At 40.8% G+C, this 14,980-nt stretch overlaps 1 protein-coding gene across 3 annotated transcripts; it reads right to left on the bottom strand.

Moving 5' to 3' along the window:
* Positions 1–3,097: 3,097 nt before the first annotated feature.
* Positions 3,098–14,349, bottom strand: LOC127362762 (NACHT, LRR and PYD domains-containing protein 4-like). 3 transcript variants are annotated; one of them, XM_051398905.1, is made up of 12 exons: positions 14,290–14,349; positions 11,298–11,515; positions 10,873–10,992; positions 9,634–9,759; positions 8,762–8,840; positions 8,371–8,599; positions 6,433–8,236; positions 6,161–6,334; positions 5,118–5,291; positions 4,819–4,992; positions 4,007–4,053; positions 3,098–3,855 (listed from the first exon to the last, which is right to left on the bottom strand). In XM_051398905.1, exons 2-12 carry the CDS (start codon positions 11,471–11,473, stop codon positions 3,293–3,295), a joined length of 3,666 nt encoding a protein of 1,221 aa, XP_051254865.1. In that variant the 5' UTR covers positions 11,474–11,515; positions 14,290–14,349; the 3' UTR covers positions 3,098–3,292. The 3 variants fall into 3 exon arrangements, with proteins under 3 accessions (XP_051254865.1, XP_051254867.1, XP_051254866.1); XM_051398907.1 differs by lacking the exon at positions 5,118–5,291 and having other exon boundaries at positions 3,099–3,855; XM_051398906.1 differs by lacking the exon at positions 9,634–9,759 and having other exon boundaries at positions 3,099–3,855.
* Between the last annotated feature and the right edge of the window lie 631 nt (positions 14,350–14,980).

Below are 14,980 nucleotides of genomic sequence, written 5' to 3'. Positions count from 1 at the left end.
CTGTATCTATAGCAGTCAGTTCAATTCAATTCAATTCAATTTTATTTGTATAGCGCCAATTCATAGCATTATTCACCGAGACCCAACAGTACCACGTACATGAGTAAGACCTTGGAGACAGTGGCAAGGAAAAACTTGGAGAGTCAGAAACCTCAGACAGACCCTTCGGGAGAAGAGAGGGAGACAGACAGAGAGACAGAGCAAGAGACAAAGACAGAGAGAGAGACAGACAGACAGACAGACAGACAGACAGGTGCACAGCAACAACAGTAGCAACAACTACACTAAATGTAGTGACTGATGATGAACATGAAGAAGATGATGACGACAACAATGATGGGGGACAATGAGCAGTGATTATAGTAATAATAGTAACTGTAGTAATAATAATAGTAATAATAATAATTGTTGAGGTGAGGAGGAGGATTTAAAATTCTATTCTACATTTTACAGGGAGCCAGTGCAGAGAAGCTAGTACAGGACAGATGTGATCTCTTTTTCTAGTTCCTGTCAGTACTCGTGCTGCAGCGTTCTGAATTAATTGGAGCGTTTTAATGGACTTATTGGGGCAACCTGATAATAAAGAGTTGCAGTAATCCAGCCTTGACGTAACAAATGCATGGATTAGTTTTTCTGCATCCGTCTGTGATAGTATGTGTCTAATTTTTTTAATATTACGTAAATGAAAGAAGGCGGTCCTAGAGGTTTCCTTTATGTGGGAGTTAAATGACAAATCCTGATCAAAGATAACTCCAAGATTCCTGACAGTGGTGCTAGAGGCCAAGGTCATGTCATCTAGAGTAACTATATCTTTAGACAGTGAGTCTCGGAGGTGTTTGGGGCCAAGTACAAGAATTTCTTTTAACATCAGAAAATTGCAGGTCATCCAGGATTTTATGTCCTTAAGACATGTTTGTAATTTAGATAATTGATTAATTTCATCGGGCTTGATTGATAGATATAACTGTGCGGTTCCTTTAATGCCAATTTGATGCTCAAGTCTATGTAAAAGAATATTATGGTCAATGGTGTCAAATGCAGCACTAAGATCTAATAATACAAGTACAGAGACAAGTCCATTGTCAGAAGTGGTTTAATTACAACCTGATAATAAAGAAAGATTAATCATATCTAGTAAAAAAGTGCCAATTAAGGGTACGATTTCTTTAAGCAGCTAAGTTGGGATCAGGTCTAATAGACAGGTTGATGGCTTCGTTGAAGAAATTATTGGTGTTAACTGATGAAGATTGATATCAGAAAAACATTCAAAATATATATTTGACTTTACATTAGCTAAAGTTCCTGAACTTGGAGAGCCAGTGATACCTGTCGAGGGCATTTGATGACTAATTTTCTCTCTAATAGTAATAATTTTATTATAGAAGAAGCTCATGAAGTTATTGCTACTTAAGTTTATGGGGATATGTGGCTCAATAGAGCTGTGACTCTCTGTCAGCCTGGCTACAGTGCTGAAGAGGAACCTAGGGTTATTCTTATTTTCTTCTATTAGTGCTGAGTAATAGGCTCCTCTGGCATTACGGAGGGCCTTTCTATAGGTTTTAAGATTATCTTGCCAAATTGAGCGATATTCTGATAATTTAGAAGCCATTTCCTTTCAGATTTCCAAGCTATTTGTTTTAACTGGCGGGTTTGGTGGTTGTACCACGGTGCTAGTTTCCTATGTTTTAATAATTTCCTTTTTATAGGAGCGATAGAGTCTAATGTTGATCGTAGTGAGCCTGCAGCAATATCAACAAGATTATCAATTTCGGAGGGACTAAAGTTGTTATAGGACTCTGTTATATTCAGACATGGCATTGAATTAAACACTTAAGGAATCTCCTCCTTAAATTTAGCTACAGCACTGTCAGATAGACATCTGCTGTAGGAAGTTTTGCTTTATGGCTTATAATATAATAATAGAAATTCAAAAGTTATTAAATAATGGTCAGATAGGAAAGGATTATGTGGGAAGACTATTAAATGTTCAATATCAATGCCATATGATAAAACAAGGTCAAGAGTGTGATAAACCAATGAGTTGGTTTATTTACAGAAGCCAATTGAGTCTATTAATGATATAAATGCGTTACTAAGGCTGTCATTGTTAACATCCACATGTATATTAAAATCACCTACATGTAACCCCTATGAAAGTACAGCTTTGGGTTAACTGACTATTATTTGTTTGTTTGGCCTCATAGTTAATAAGTTTCCTTTTAATATCTGAATTTATGAGGGAACTGTGTTTCAAGATGACTGTAGTTGCCTAAAATAGCCGCTAGAGGGCGCATTATGTAAGTGATATGTAGTAAATCCAGTAGACGTGAGCATGGCATGCTGGGATCAAAAAAAAGAAAACACCTCAGCTAAGCCTGATGCTAACAACTCACGATACAGCCACGAGTGACGTTGATGACGTTTTATGGAAGAAATATTGTTTGTTCTCATGTTTATGAGTTTGCACATGACCGAAGTTGTTGCCAGAGGGTTCCAGACCGCTGCGACAGGAGGATTTGCTTTCTTTTGTTTTATATGATTGAGGACTCATTGACTGCACTTGGACGGACAGGGATACAAACTAAGCTCTTTGGACTGGACTTTGACGAACATTGATATCAGACAGCAATAAGCTGTAAAGACACACTTTACTTTCAGTTCTTTTATTTCTTTTATATATTGGGGATTTGAATCTGAACCGTGATTCCACTTTTTGTTGATTGTGAAAATAAACATCCCTGTGTTTACCTTTTACATTAATTTATCTCTCGCTCCTTGAGTTGAATCTGAGTACAGTAGTCAATCAAGTGTTGTTCTTACTGGGTTACATACAATAATTACTTTATCTGATTTAAGGACTAAACTTGATAGAAACTCTGAGAATTCAGATATAAAATCAGAGTACGGTCCAGGAGTGCGATACACTATAACAAATAGAACTGGCTGCAGTGTTTTTCAGTTTGGGTGAGAAAGACTAAGAACAAGGCTTTCAAATGAATTATATATGACAGCAGGAACCCACCATCAGCACAGGTAATATAAACTGTTTAAATGAAATACGTTTTTAGCTTTTATCATTTCTCTTTATTCTTTTCAGTAACTTTATTTGACCTGATGACACAAGATAACAAAAACAGAATCAGAATATACATATATGAACAAACAAACAAACAGAGCATACATATCAAACGAAAGGAAAAACAAGTTAACACTACGAAAGACACAACAACCACCTGAAAGATGGATGGAACTGTGATCCTGTACAGACTGAACTGATCTGAGATTCTCCCTCCTACACAGGACTCACACACACCCAGGAACCAGGACTGGACCAGAGTCCAAATCCAGGATAAAGAGGTTCAGTGAATGTGGTGTTGAAGGTGTGGAGGTGGATAAGTGTGTCAGAGGAGACTTTATAGAAAGACAGAGTGCCAGCAGGACAGTCCACATACACTGCTACTCTACGAGAGGAGGAGGAGGAGGGGGAGGAGGAGGAGGAGGAGGAAGAGGAGGAGATGGGTGTTTCACTCTTATTGTGCCAGACAGAGTAACCACCATCAGAGCAGTACAGACTACAGGACTGATCATTCCCTCCAAACACACAGTCTTTACTGTTTCCTCTCCTGCTGATTCCTCTGTAACTCACTGATATAGAAACTCTTTCTCTCCACTCGACCTCCCAGTAACAGCGACCAGTCAGAACATTTCTACACAGCAGCTGATACCAGCAGTCAAATCTGTCTGGATGATCAGGATATGACTGATCCTCCTCCACATTAATCATCTCCCTGTTGTTGTCAGACAGTTTGATGTTTCTGTTCACTGTGTTTGTGTCGACTGTGAGTTCACAGGAATCTGATGGAGAGAACAAGACACAATACAGCTGCAGTTATTGATCTATCATCTGATCATTGATTGACACTTTGATGATGACATCAGAGCTGTGAATGAGTGATGTCACAGTGTGAAGATGGTTGAATGTGTGCTGCTTTGTTTTCACACTTACACTTCCTCAGACCTGGTCTCAACCATCGGACTCCAGCAGGCTCCACCCTGAAAGGAGGAGGGGGGTCAGAGCAGCACATCCTCTTTCAGCATGCAAACATGGACATTACATTAGTGTCATACACAGATACACAATGTGTGCATCGCTGCTCCCCCTAAACTCTCCTCATACACTGAGAGTGTGCCACAGGATGTTGGTGTGTGTGAAAGAGGAGGACAACATCTGATAACACACACAAACCTCTTTTTGGATGATCCGCTCTCCATTCAGAGTCCCACTTCAAAAGCAGTCCTTGGTTCCAGACCTCTGCCCTAAAACCACCTGACAGAGACTCCAAGACTGTTTCCCTCCAAACCCTCAGTCAATGTCAGTGGCAGAAAACCTCCTTCTGATACAACACTGATATTACTCTATTTATTACAGTCTGTTTCTGATATTACTCTATTGATTACAGTCTGTTTCTGATATTACTCTATTTATTACAGTCTGTTTCTGATATTACTCTATTTATTACAGTCTGTTTCTGATATTACTCTATTGATTACAGTCTCAAGGTCCCAAGACCTAGATGAGCAACTTAGTGTCTGCAAATGTCATATATTTACAACCCGTGTTTGCTGTGAAGACTATGTTCACTACAATTGTTCTATACAAATATCTCCTTTTTATGTTCAACCAGTGTTTATGTTCGGAGAAACAGAAAAAGGCTTCCTACATGTGTGAATGTTCATATAACACTCATATCCACCATGAACCAAACAGACCTCCTCTATCAGACTGACTGTCTGTGGCTGTAGCAGACCTCTTCATACCTGAGAGTGTCCAGTCTCCACTGTGGATCCTCCAGTGCAGCAGACAGCAGCTTCACTCCTGAGTCTCCTGGATGATTGTAGCTCAGGTCCAGCTCTCTCAGATGGGAGGGGTTGAAGCTCAGAGCTGAGGCCAGAGAAGCACAGCCTTCCTCTGAGATCAGACAGCCTGACAGCCTGCCAGCACACAAAAAAATACATGGCAGATCATCTGAAGGTACTTTGAATTCTGACATTAAAACAACATAGAGATAATATTTTAGGGAAGTATCTAAACTCATGCAAAGATAACTTGATCTGACCTGAGAGTTTCTAGTGTACAAAGTGGACTCTCCAGTCCAGCAGACAGAAGCTTCAGTCCTGAATCCTGCAGGTTGTTGTTACTCAGGTCCAGCTCTCTCAGATGGGAGAGGTTGGAGTTCAGAGCTGAGACCAGAGAAGCACAGCCTTCCTCTGTGATCAGACAGCCTGACAGCCTGCAAAGCCAAAAAACAACACACATGGCAGATCATCTGAGGGTACTGCTGCGTCCAATACAAGCAGAGATCGTCTGCAAATAAAGAAATAATCTTAGTTTTTACTCATTAGATCATTAGCAGTAAACACAAAGTGCAGCTGAGGCTGATGGGAATGTCATTAGTTCTGCAGGAATTTGGTCATGGACCAAAGTATTGGACACATTCAAATGTTGACCTGATGGTGGCGCTAGATGAAAAGTCAGTTGATCTGCAAAGTTATTACAATTCATCCTGAGGGGAATGTGAATGTCCGAACCACATTTCATACAATCCATCCAATAGCTGTTGAGATATTTTAGTCTGGACCAAAGTGGAGGACGGACTGACAGACCCACATTACCATCCATAGAGCCACGCTGCTAGCATGCTAAAAACATTACAATATGTTCATGAAGAGTGAAGCTTTGGTCAAAAAGGGACAATAAAGACTTTGAGCAGAGCGCTGTGTGCACTCACAAAAGAAAAATGTGACTTCACAGTGGATTATCAAAGTCGCCACCAGACAGAGGAAACCAGTCTGCTCTTTATCCTGAAACCAGTTCTTGAGGAACCCCCCTGTGAATACTTGGCTCTGTGCTTTTGGTTTTTGTTCAGGTACATTTTGGTCCAGATACACATGTAGAATACATCTTTAAAATCCTCTGTGGTGTTCTATAATGCAACAACAAATGATACAAATGTAATCTAGAAACTAGTGCTGAAGTTTAGTTAAAGGTCCTTTGACAAATCGTATTAGCAGACACAATCCTACACAGGTTAGCTGTTTATCCACTAATGTAAATCACACTTTAAATGGTCATCAGTTGAATGGGTTAATGATTCCTGACCTGAGAGTGTCCAGTTCACAATGTGGACTCTCCAGTCCAGCAGCCAGAAGCTTCACTCCTGAATCCTGCAGGTTGTTGTTACTCAGGTCCAGCTCTCTCAGACTAGAGGACTGGGAGCTGAGAACTGAGGACAGAGCTTCACAGCTTCTCTCTGAGAGGTTACAGCCACTCAGTCTGGAGAGACAACAGTAAGGAAACAAGTAAACACTAATTGATGTTTTTCTCCTCTTGAAAGATATCAGTGTATTTATTGATGAATAAATCCCACTTACAGAGCTTTGTTGGAGGCTTTGACCACTGGCAGCAGCCTCAGAAGAGCCTCCTCTGAAGCAGAGTATTTCTTGAGGTCAAACACGTCCAGATCTTTTTCTGATGACAGTAAGATGAAGACCAGAGCTGACCACTGAGCAGGAGACAGTTGAGCGGTGGAGAGACGTCCTGAACTCAGGGACTGTTGGATCTGATCCACTAGAGAACAATCATTCAGTTCATTCAGAGAGTGGAACAGATTGATGGTTCTCTCTGGAGAGGGAGTCTCTTCGATCTTCTTCTTGATGTACTCGACTGCTACCTCACTGGTTTTTGAGCTAATTCCTGTCTGTGTCAGCAGACCTCGTAGGAGAGTCTGATTGGTCTGCAGTGAAAGTCCGAGGAGGAAGCGGAGGAACAAGTCCAGGTGTCCATTTGGACTCTGTAAGGACTTGTCCACAGCACTCTGGTAGAACTGTGTCTCTGCTGATTCTTCTTTTCTTGTTTCAGACTTCTGGGAAGTTGATTGTTCTTCTGCCAGCAGATTGACTCCAGAGCTGATGAATGTCACATGGACATGAAGAGCAGCCAGAAACTCCTGAACACTCAGATGGATGAAGCAGAAGACCATGTCCTGGTACAGTCCTCTCTCCTCTTTAAAGATCTGTGTGAACACTCCTGAGTACACTGAGGCTGCTCTGATATTGATGCCACACTCTGTCAGGTCTGATTCATAGAAGATCAGGTTGCCTTTCTGCAGCTCCTCAAAAGCCAGTTTTCCAAGAGACTCAATCATCTCCCTGTTCTCTGGACTCCAGTGTGGATCTGTCTCAGCTCCTCCATCATACTTGATGTTCTTCAGCTTGGACTGAACCACCAGGAAGTGGATGTACATCTCAGTCAGGGTCTTGGGCAGTTCTCCTCTCTTTCTGGTCTTCAACACATCCTCCAGAACTGTAGCAGTGATCCAGCAGAAGACTGGGATGTGGCACATGATGTGGACGCTTCGTGATGTCTTGATGTGGGAGATGATTCTGCTGGCCTGCTCCTGATCTCTGAACCTCTTCCTGAAGTAGTCCTCCTTCTGTGGGTCAGTGAACCCTCTGACCTCTGTCACCATGTCAACACACCCAGGAGGGATCTGATTGGCTGCTGCAGGTCTTGTGGTTATCCACAGGCGAGCAGAGGGAAGCAGGTTCCCCCTGATGAGGTTTGTCAGCAGCACATCCACTGAGGTGGACTTTGTAGGATCAGTCAGGATCTTAGTGTTGTGGAAGTCCAGAGGAAGTCGACACTCATCCAGACCATCAAAGATGAACACAACCTGAAACTCTTCAAACCTGCAGATACTTGCTTCTTTGGTTTCAGTAAAGAAGTGATGAACAAGTTCCACCAAGCTGTACTTTTTCTCTTTCAGCACATTCAGCTCTCTGAAAGTGAATGGAAATGTGAACTGTATGTCCTGGTTGGCTTTGTCTTCAGCCCAGTCCAGAGTGAACTTCTGTGTTAAGACTGTTTTCCCAATGCCAGCCACTCCCTTTGTCATCACTGTTCTGATTGGTTCATCTCTCCCAGGTGAGGGTTTAAAGATGTCTTCTTGTCTGATTGTTGTTTCTGGTCTGTGTGGTTTCCTGGATGCTGTTTCAATCTGTCTGACCTCATGTTCATCATTGACCTCTGCAGTCCCTCCCTCTGTGATGTAGAGCTCTGTGTAGATCTGGTTCAGAAGGGTTGGGTTTCCTGCTTTAGCAATCCCCTCAAACACACACTGAAACGTCTTCTTTAGGTTGGATTTAAGTTCACGCTGACAAACTCCAGAAGAACTTCCTGAATGAACTCACAACATATAAGATCATTAAGTGACATTAGTGGATATACAAACATATTCTTCACCATCTGTTGAGACATCAGTAAATGTCTCATTCATCAAGCGAGTTAAATCTTTAGAGAAATCCTCTTACTGCTCTGCAGACAGTCAGCCAGCTCCTCCTGCTTCATTCTCCTCAGGAAGTGCACTGTGATCTTCAGAAATGCCTCTCTGCTGCTCCTCCTCTGCTCTTCATCCTCACTGTCCAACACCTCCTCATCCTCCCTCTGACTCTCTAAGCATTCTGGGTAATCTGAACTTAGAACCTTCTGGATCTTCTTCAGCTCGTTCTTCACAAAAGTGACAAGGTTGTCCTCCAGCAGCTGGAACAGAATATTATATGAATGACTCAATCAATGTCAAATCATGGAAGCACACATCAGATCCATGTTGGACAGACTGACAATCCACTGGTCTAAAAAGTGCAGCATGGAGATTATTGTGAACACAATAGATGTAAAAGTAGTTGTTGTCCATGTACAGACCATAAATATGGAGTCCAGGTGTGTTTGATGCTGCTGGGCAGACTGACCACTGGGAACCTCTGAGCTCTCCTGGTCCACTCTGTGGAGGAATCATGAAGAATGAGCTCACATTATGTCTGTCCACACAGAGACAAACACAAGCTAAAGGTCCTTTGAGTTAAATTATAGTGAAGAACACTGATGCAGATGATTGACCTGCTGCACTTGTTGACCCAATATAATACTGTGGACAGTCTCACACAGTCTGATTGGATGCTACCTGTCCAGTGGTAATTGGAAGGAAATTAGTACGTTGCTGTGAAACAGAGACAGATATTCTTCTTCTGGGACCAAATCAAAGCTAAAAGTACCACTTAATATTGCCCCAAACCAGGGTTAAAAAAAGAACTAAATTAAAACAGGACTAAAGCAGTTTTGGCCATTTTGGTGCCCTGGACCAGAACTCCTCTGGCCCCATTAAAAATGTCATCAACAATACATCTGTCAATCAGTGTCTGAACTGCAGCAGTTTCTAACTGCTCCCCAGTTAGAAACAACTACTGAACTGCTAAACGGGACTGACGGTACTCTGGGAAAAAGCTTTTTTCTGGGAACATTTTTTCCAGGATGCTGGAAGCTGTAATTCAGTGGAACAGATATTGGGTGTTTGGCCTTCCAGTCTGTCTCTTCTCTTCCCCCCTGTGTATTTTCTCTCTCCAAAGTGCGTTGTGTGACAGTGATAATCTGTGCAACACACAGTGCGCTGTATGGCTGTATGTACTTATATGGATTACATGAAGCCTCGATGCAAAGAACTTTAGTCATCCAGTTCCTGGAGGAATCGTTTCAGCCCCAATATAAAAAGGAATCATTAAAGTATCACAACGTCTTACTTTATGTCACATGATTGTCTTTCTTTAAAGTCGGTGACGATCCCTTTTGACAGGTCGCTCTTGAAGGACACACAGCTGGGTCCAGGTCCAGGTCCAGGTCCAGCAGAGTCTGGTCTCCCATAGATCCTGTTAGACAGACAGGATGTGAACTGACTGTTTATCTTCAGACACAGAATCAGTGGACCAGATATTGGGTGTCTGACCTTCCAGTCTACATGTGCTCTGTGGACATGAAGAAGGTGTGTAACTAACCTGGGTATCTTATGAGCAGTAGTGCATCAGTGTGGAGAACCAGGGACGTTACAACCAGCCATTTAGTCCCTGTGTAATCTGATGAGAGCTGTGTCTCGGCAGGAAGTCGAGAGGTTTCTCATGGTTTAGTTTTCATTTTGTCAGTTAAAGCTATTTATCTGGTTATTTTAGTTTGACTCATAGAACTGTATCTATAACCCGATCAGGTTTTTGGCCCCAATCCTGGTCTGAGGTCTTTAATATTGATATTAATATTGGGTATTTGTTGGTAGTTAGTCCAATCTGATAGAGCAGCAGAGGAAAGTCTTCTGTTTCCCCCCCACTGTACTGGTAGTGGAGGGTTTTCACACTGTGGTATTAGTACTTTTACTTCAGTAAAGTTTTGATCCTTCCTCCAGCCACAGCCTTACTGCACTGTGTGTTCCCCTTTAAGACAGGTGCATTGTGGGTAAGCTGTTAGCAGTAGGCAGTGAGTGTTTCCCGCTGTGTGAGGGACAGTAACATTACTGTAGTCAGACTTACATTGTGGAATAAGTTCAGGTTGCAGTAGAATTGTCAGTGAAAGGCTGTGTGTGTGTGTGTGTTTGCTGCCTCAGAAATAAAGTTTATGGAACGTTAACGTTCCTACGGTGTCTTCTTGTTCACAGCTGAGTGGCTCCACACTGAGAACAGATATTTAGCTATCAGCAGATAAACTGGAGGTAAAACGTTTCAGAAACCACACGTGATCAGATGATTGATCTCTTATGATTACTAACTATCTATTGCTCTCTTTCCACAGCGACGTTGTGCTCTTGTGCTCGGCTAGTTTCCAACAGACACTGTACAGAGTTTGCATTTTGTTTTCTGATTGAAATGGTTATGGTAATTGCAACTTATATGGATTACATGAAGCCTCGATGCAAAGAACTTTAGTCATCCAGTTCCTGGAGGAATCGTTTCAGCCACAATATAAAAAGGAATCATTAAAGTATCACAACGTCTTACTTTATGTCACATGATTGTCTTTCTTTAAAGTCGGTGACGATCCCTTTTGACAGGTCGCTCTTGAAGGACACACAGCTGGGTCCAGGTCCAGGTCCAGCAGAGTCTGGTCTCTCATAGATCCTGTTAGACAGAGAGGAAGACCACCAGGGATGTGAACTGACTGTTTATCTTCAGACACAGAAGCTGCAGGTTTCTGTTTCTGTTGTCACATTACTGAAAACTAAAACTACAAGATGTTGATTTGATGGAGGAACTGAGAGGGATCACGGTTAGCCTTTGTTAGCAGCTAGCATCTGTTAGCCTCAATAAGATCTCTGTTTTATAGGTTGAAGACTGGTTATACTGGTTATACTGGTCATCATTCAGATGTGAGAACATAATAAAAGTTGAAACATGAATCAGTAATATTTTACTCAACAGCTTACTTCTTTAAAGCAGCAACTTTTCCCTTTAAATAAATGAGCTGATCATTGGACCGGTCACTCCTAAAGGACGCACAGCTGGGTTCAGGTTCAGGTTCAGGTCCAGGTCCAGGTCCAGGTCCCCACTGAGTCCTTTTAGAGGGAGGGACTCCCTCCTCTCTGTCCTCACACTGACTCATGCTGCTGAACTCACATCCACATCAGCTCACACACACTTTGATCTGGAGAGGAAACACACATCATCATGTGCACATCAACTGAAATCATCCTTTCCATCATTTCTGCTGTAAGAAGATCAGCTGCTCCTCCAGTGATTGGCTCTTATTCTCTCTTTCATATCAGTGTCAGTTGAATGCAGTCAGACAGCAGTGTGAGGCAGAGGAAGCTGCCATCAGCTGCTGGACTTCTACTAGCAGTCCGCTAGATGGCGACATGAAGCGGCAGCCAGTGGAGGAAAGTAACTAAGTACATTTACTCAACTACTGTACTTTAGTACAATGCCTATTTCCACTGTATGCTACTTTATACTGGAGTTACTGTGCAGATGGAGCTTATGAATCCAATATAGAATCAATAATCAATGATGATGTATTATTATAGATGAAGTTATCCAGCGGTATATGAAGTCATTCATGGTGCTGCTTTTATTCTATGTGAACCTGTGTGAGCCACGTCAACCACTAATGTGACAATAAAGTTTTTCTGATGTTCATTTCTAATGGTATCATCCTGCAGTTCACTTTGGCACCAGCAGATGGCGCCACATGGTTTCTAAAGACAAGTGGAGGAAGATGGCAGTGAACAAAGAGCAGTGAACTTCGTGTGTGTGTGTGTGTGTGTCTATTTCCTCTTTAATGAGACCAAAATGACACTTTGTTCTCCAGGAAACTTTACAGGAATTATTAACAATGCCTGTAGTTACTGCACTCTTGCTTTACACTATCTGCATATCTGTTTATGGTAATACACAGACAGAGTGCAGTAGCTGCACTTTTGGGGTCATAGGTCAAATAATTGATCATGATTTTTAAGCCATAAAGATAACTTGGATAATACATATGTAATAAGCACATAGCCACCATTCTACATAAAACAGATTTTGCTGGTCAGTCAAAAAACTTTAAAGCCATTTTTCTCAGTTTCACTGTTAGTGTAGTTACTGTGGTTGTGCTTTGTAGGGCAGAATACATTAATCAAACTAACATCTGGACAGCAAACTACACATTGAGTATGAACCAATGTTCTGAACCCTAACTTGAAAATCGGGCTGAGGGTGGTGTTTCAAAATAAAAGCCTACGACGTCACAACGTTCATTGTATGTTAACAGGTAGAGGGTCTGGTGGACACTTTTCTAAAAGTTTAAAAAACCTACACTGCCTATAACTGCACATTAAGAATAGTTTTCTTTCTTAATAATGTGTTACTCATTAATATAAATATTGTTATTTGTGTTATTGATAGCATTACTTATTGTTATTATTGTTATTATAATTTTTGTTATTATTATTATTATTACTACTACATACTTATTATTCTCATCATTGTGGTTATGACTTATTTAGTTACCTTAGCAATTTTAATTAAACCATGACGCTTCCTGAGAAGCACCAAGAAATACCATATATTAATAATTTTTTGTGTTTACATAAAAGCACATGACTGTAGAAACACAAGAAATAAGCAATGGTAGAGGTCATATACTGTAAACTACTCAGCAGTGTCAATAATGCCAGAGTCAGCGGCCAGAGTCAGGCACACTCAAAATGTCTTTAGAGATTTTCTAGTTGATATTAATCTCTGGTTTTCCACAAACTTCCTGCAGTTATTGTGTTCACTGTTGATCAGTTACTGTTATTGATCAATACAATATGAACTACAGTCAGGTTGGGAACCACCATGATACACTCTGGATCCAGAACTTGTTTCAGGACTCTGGTCCATCAGAGGAGTCGGGATAAATGTTCTGTTTGTGTCTTTCTGCTTATTTATGTTTGTTTTCTTTCCAATAAATAAAACTGATCAGAAACGATGCTGCTGACTCGCAGTATGAATCTATATTGATTGATTGAGGGAGGCTCACTGAGAGGAAGCAGTTGGGCTTCAGGGCCTTGCTCAAGGGCACCTCAGTGGTGGTAATGAGGGAGGGGCTGCTCCCTTCCCCACCCAGATGTATTTATAGTTATTGATACCTCAGCCTGGTCTCAGAGTGTGTTGGTGTGTTCTGGTTCTAAGTTATTGATCACAAAGTCTGACCTCCTCTATGCTTGGATCCAAAGAGCACCTGTAGTTTAGTTTCAGTATTTACCAACCGGAACTATTAGACCTGAAATGGTTAATCGATTGGTTGATTGACAGAAAATTATTTGGCAGCAACTTCTTATTGATTGATTAACCGTTAGCTGATGTAAATATTTTAATATTTTCTACTTTCTTTGGCGTTAATTTAGTGATCTTTGTGGCTACAGAGATGTTTCAGTATCATACACAAGTGGACAGATTTGTTGGTACCCTTCTTTTAAAGACAGAAAAAAACATATTTGGTCACTGAAATAACTTGAAACTGACAAAAGTAATAACAAATAAAAAATACTGAAAATTAACTAATGAAAATCAGACATTGCTTTTGAATTGTGGTTCAACAGAATCCTTTTAAAAAACAAACTAGTGAAACGAAATGAAATGATGATGTAACCCTGATCTTAATATTTTGTTGTTCTGTAAACAGTTGCCTCAGTTATTTTAACTTTGAGTGTTTGAGAGTTTTTACAGTCAGCAACAGGTTGAAATACTTCAGGATACTTAAACTCTTCTTATGAAAAACTGCATAATACATTACAATCCATTAATCCTGAATTAGCACCTCAGAATAAACAAGACAATAAACAAACACAAAATCTGAATCAATCCCAAACAACCAGAACAGACCGTCAACAACTTAAAGAATATAAAAGGTCTCAGTTAAAGTCACAGATTTGTGATGAAGGTAAATCTTACCGTCTGTCCGTCTGTGTGTCTCTCCTCAGTAAAAACTGAACAGGAACAACCTGTCTCCTGGTTGGTCTCAGGTGATGTTATTAAGGGGCGGAGCTTTGTCAGCTGACTGCTGTGTCTCAGTTTAAACTGCTCTGAGATCAGGTCACAAAGAAAACAACCAGGGCAAATTCACTTTCACTCATATTTCTTTTATTTAATAATCTCATATTTTTATGAAAGTTGTTTTTAGTACAATTAATATCTATATAGCTGTTAGCACTGTTAGCTGTTAGCACTGTTTGTTGTTTGCACTGTAAGCCTTTAACATTGTTAGCTTTTAGCACCGTTAGCAGTGTTAGCTGTTAGCACTCTATAGCTTTGCTCTCTGTTCCAGAATAGAAAGATATCGGACAAACATATTTAAAACGCTCTCTGATCCACTCGACACCCACATCAAACCGGATCCTGTCTTAATTATGTTAGGAATGTCAGACGCCACATTTGCATTAACAAGAGCACAGCAGCAACTTCTCTCATATGTTCTCCTTACAGCACAAAACTAATCCTCACATTCTGAAAGAAGAAGGAAGTTCACACTTTTAATCTGTGGCTCAATGAAATGACCAATACCCTCCATCTTGAAAAAATAATTAATTTTTCATTCATCAAAACAATTTGATCTGGCTGCCCTTTGTCTGCTACCTGATAAACA

The sequence above is a fragment of the Dicentrarchus labrax genome, unplaced genomic scaffold (assembly GCF_905237075.1).
Source record: "Dicentrarchus labrax unplaced genomic scaffold, dlabrax2021, whole genome shotgun sequence".
NCBI lineage: Eukaryota > Metazoa > Chordata > Actinopteri > Moronidae > Dicentrarchus > Dicentrarchus labrax.
Note: the sequence above shows the minus strand (reverse complement) of the source record. Positions and strands in the feature narration are given on the sequence as shown.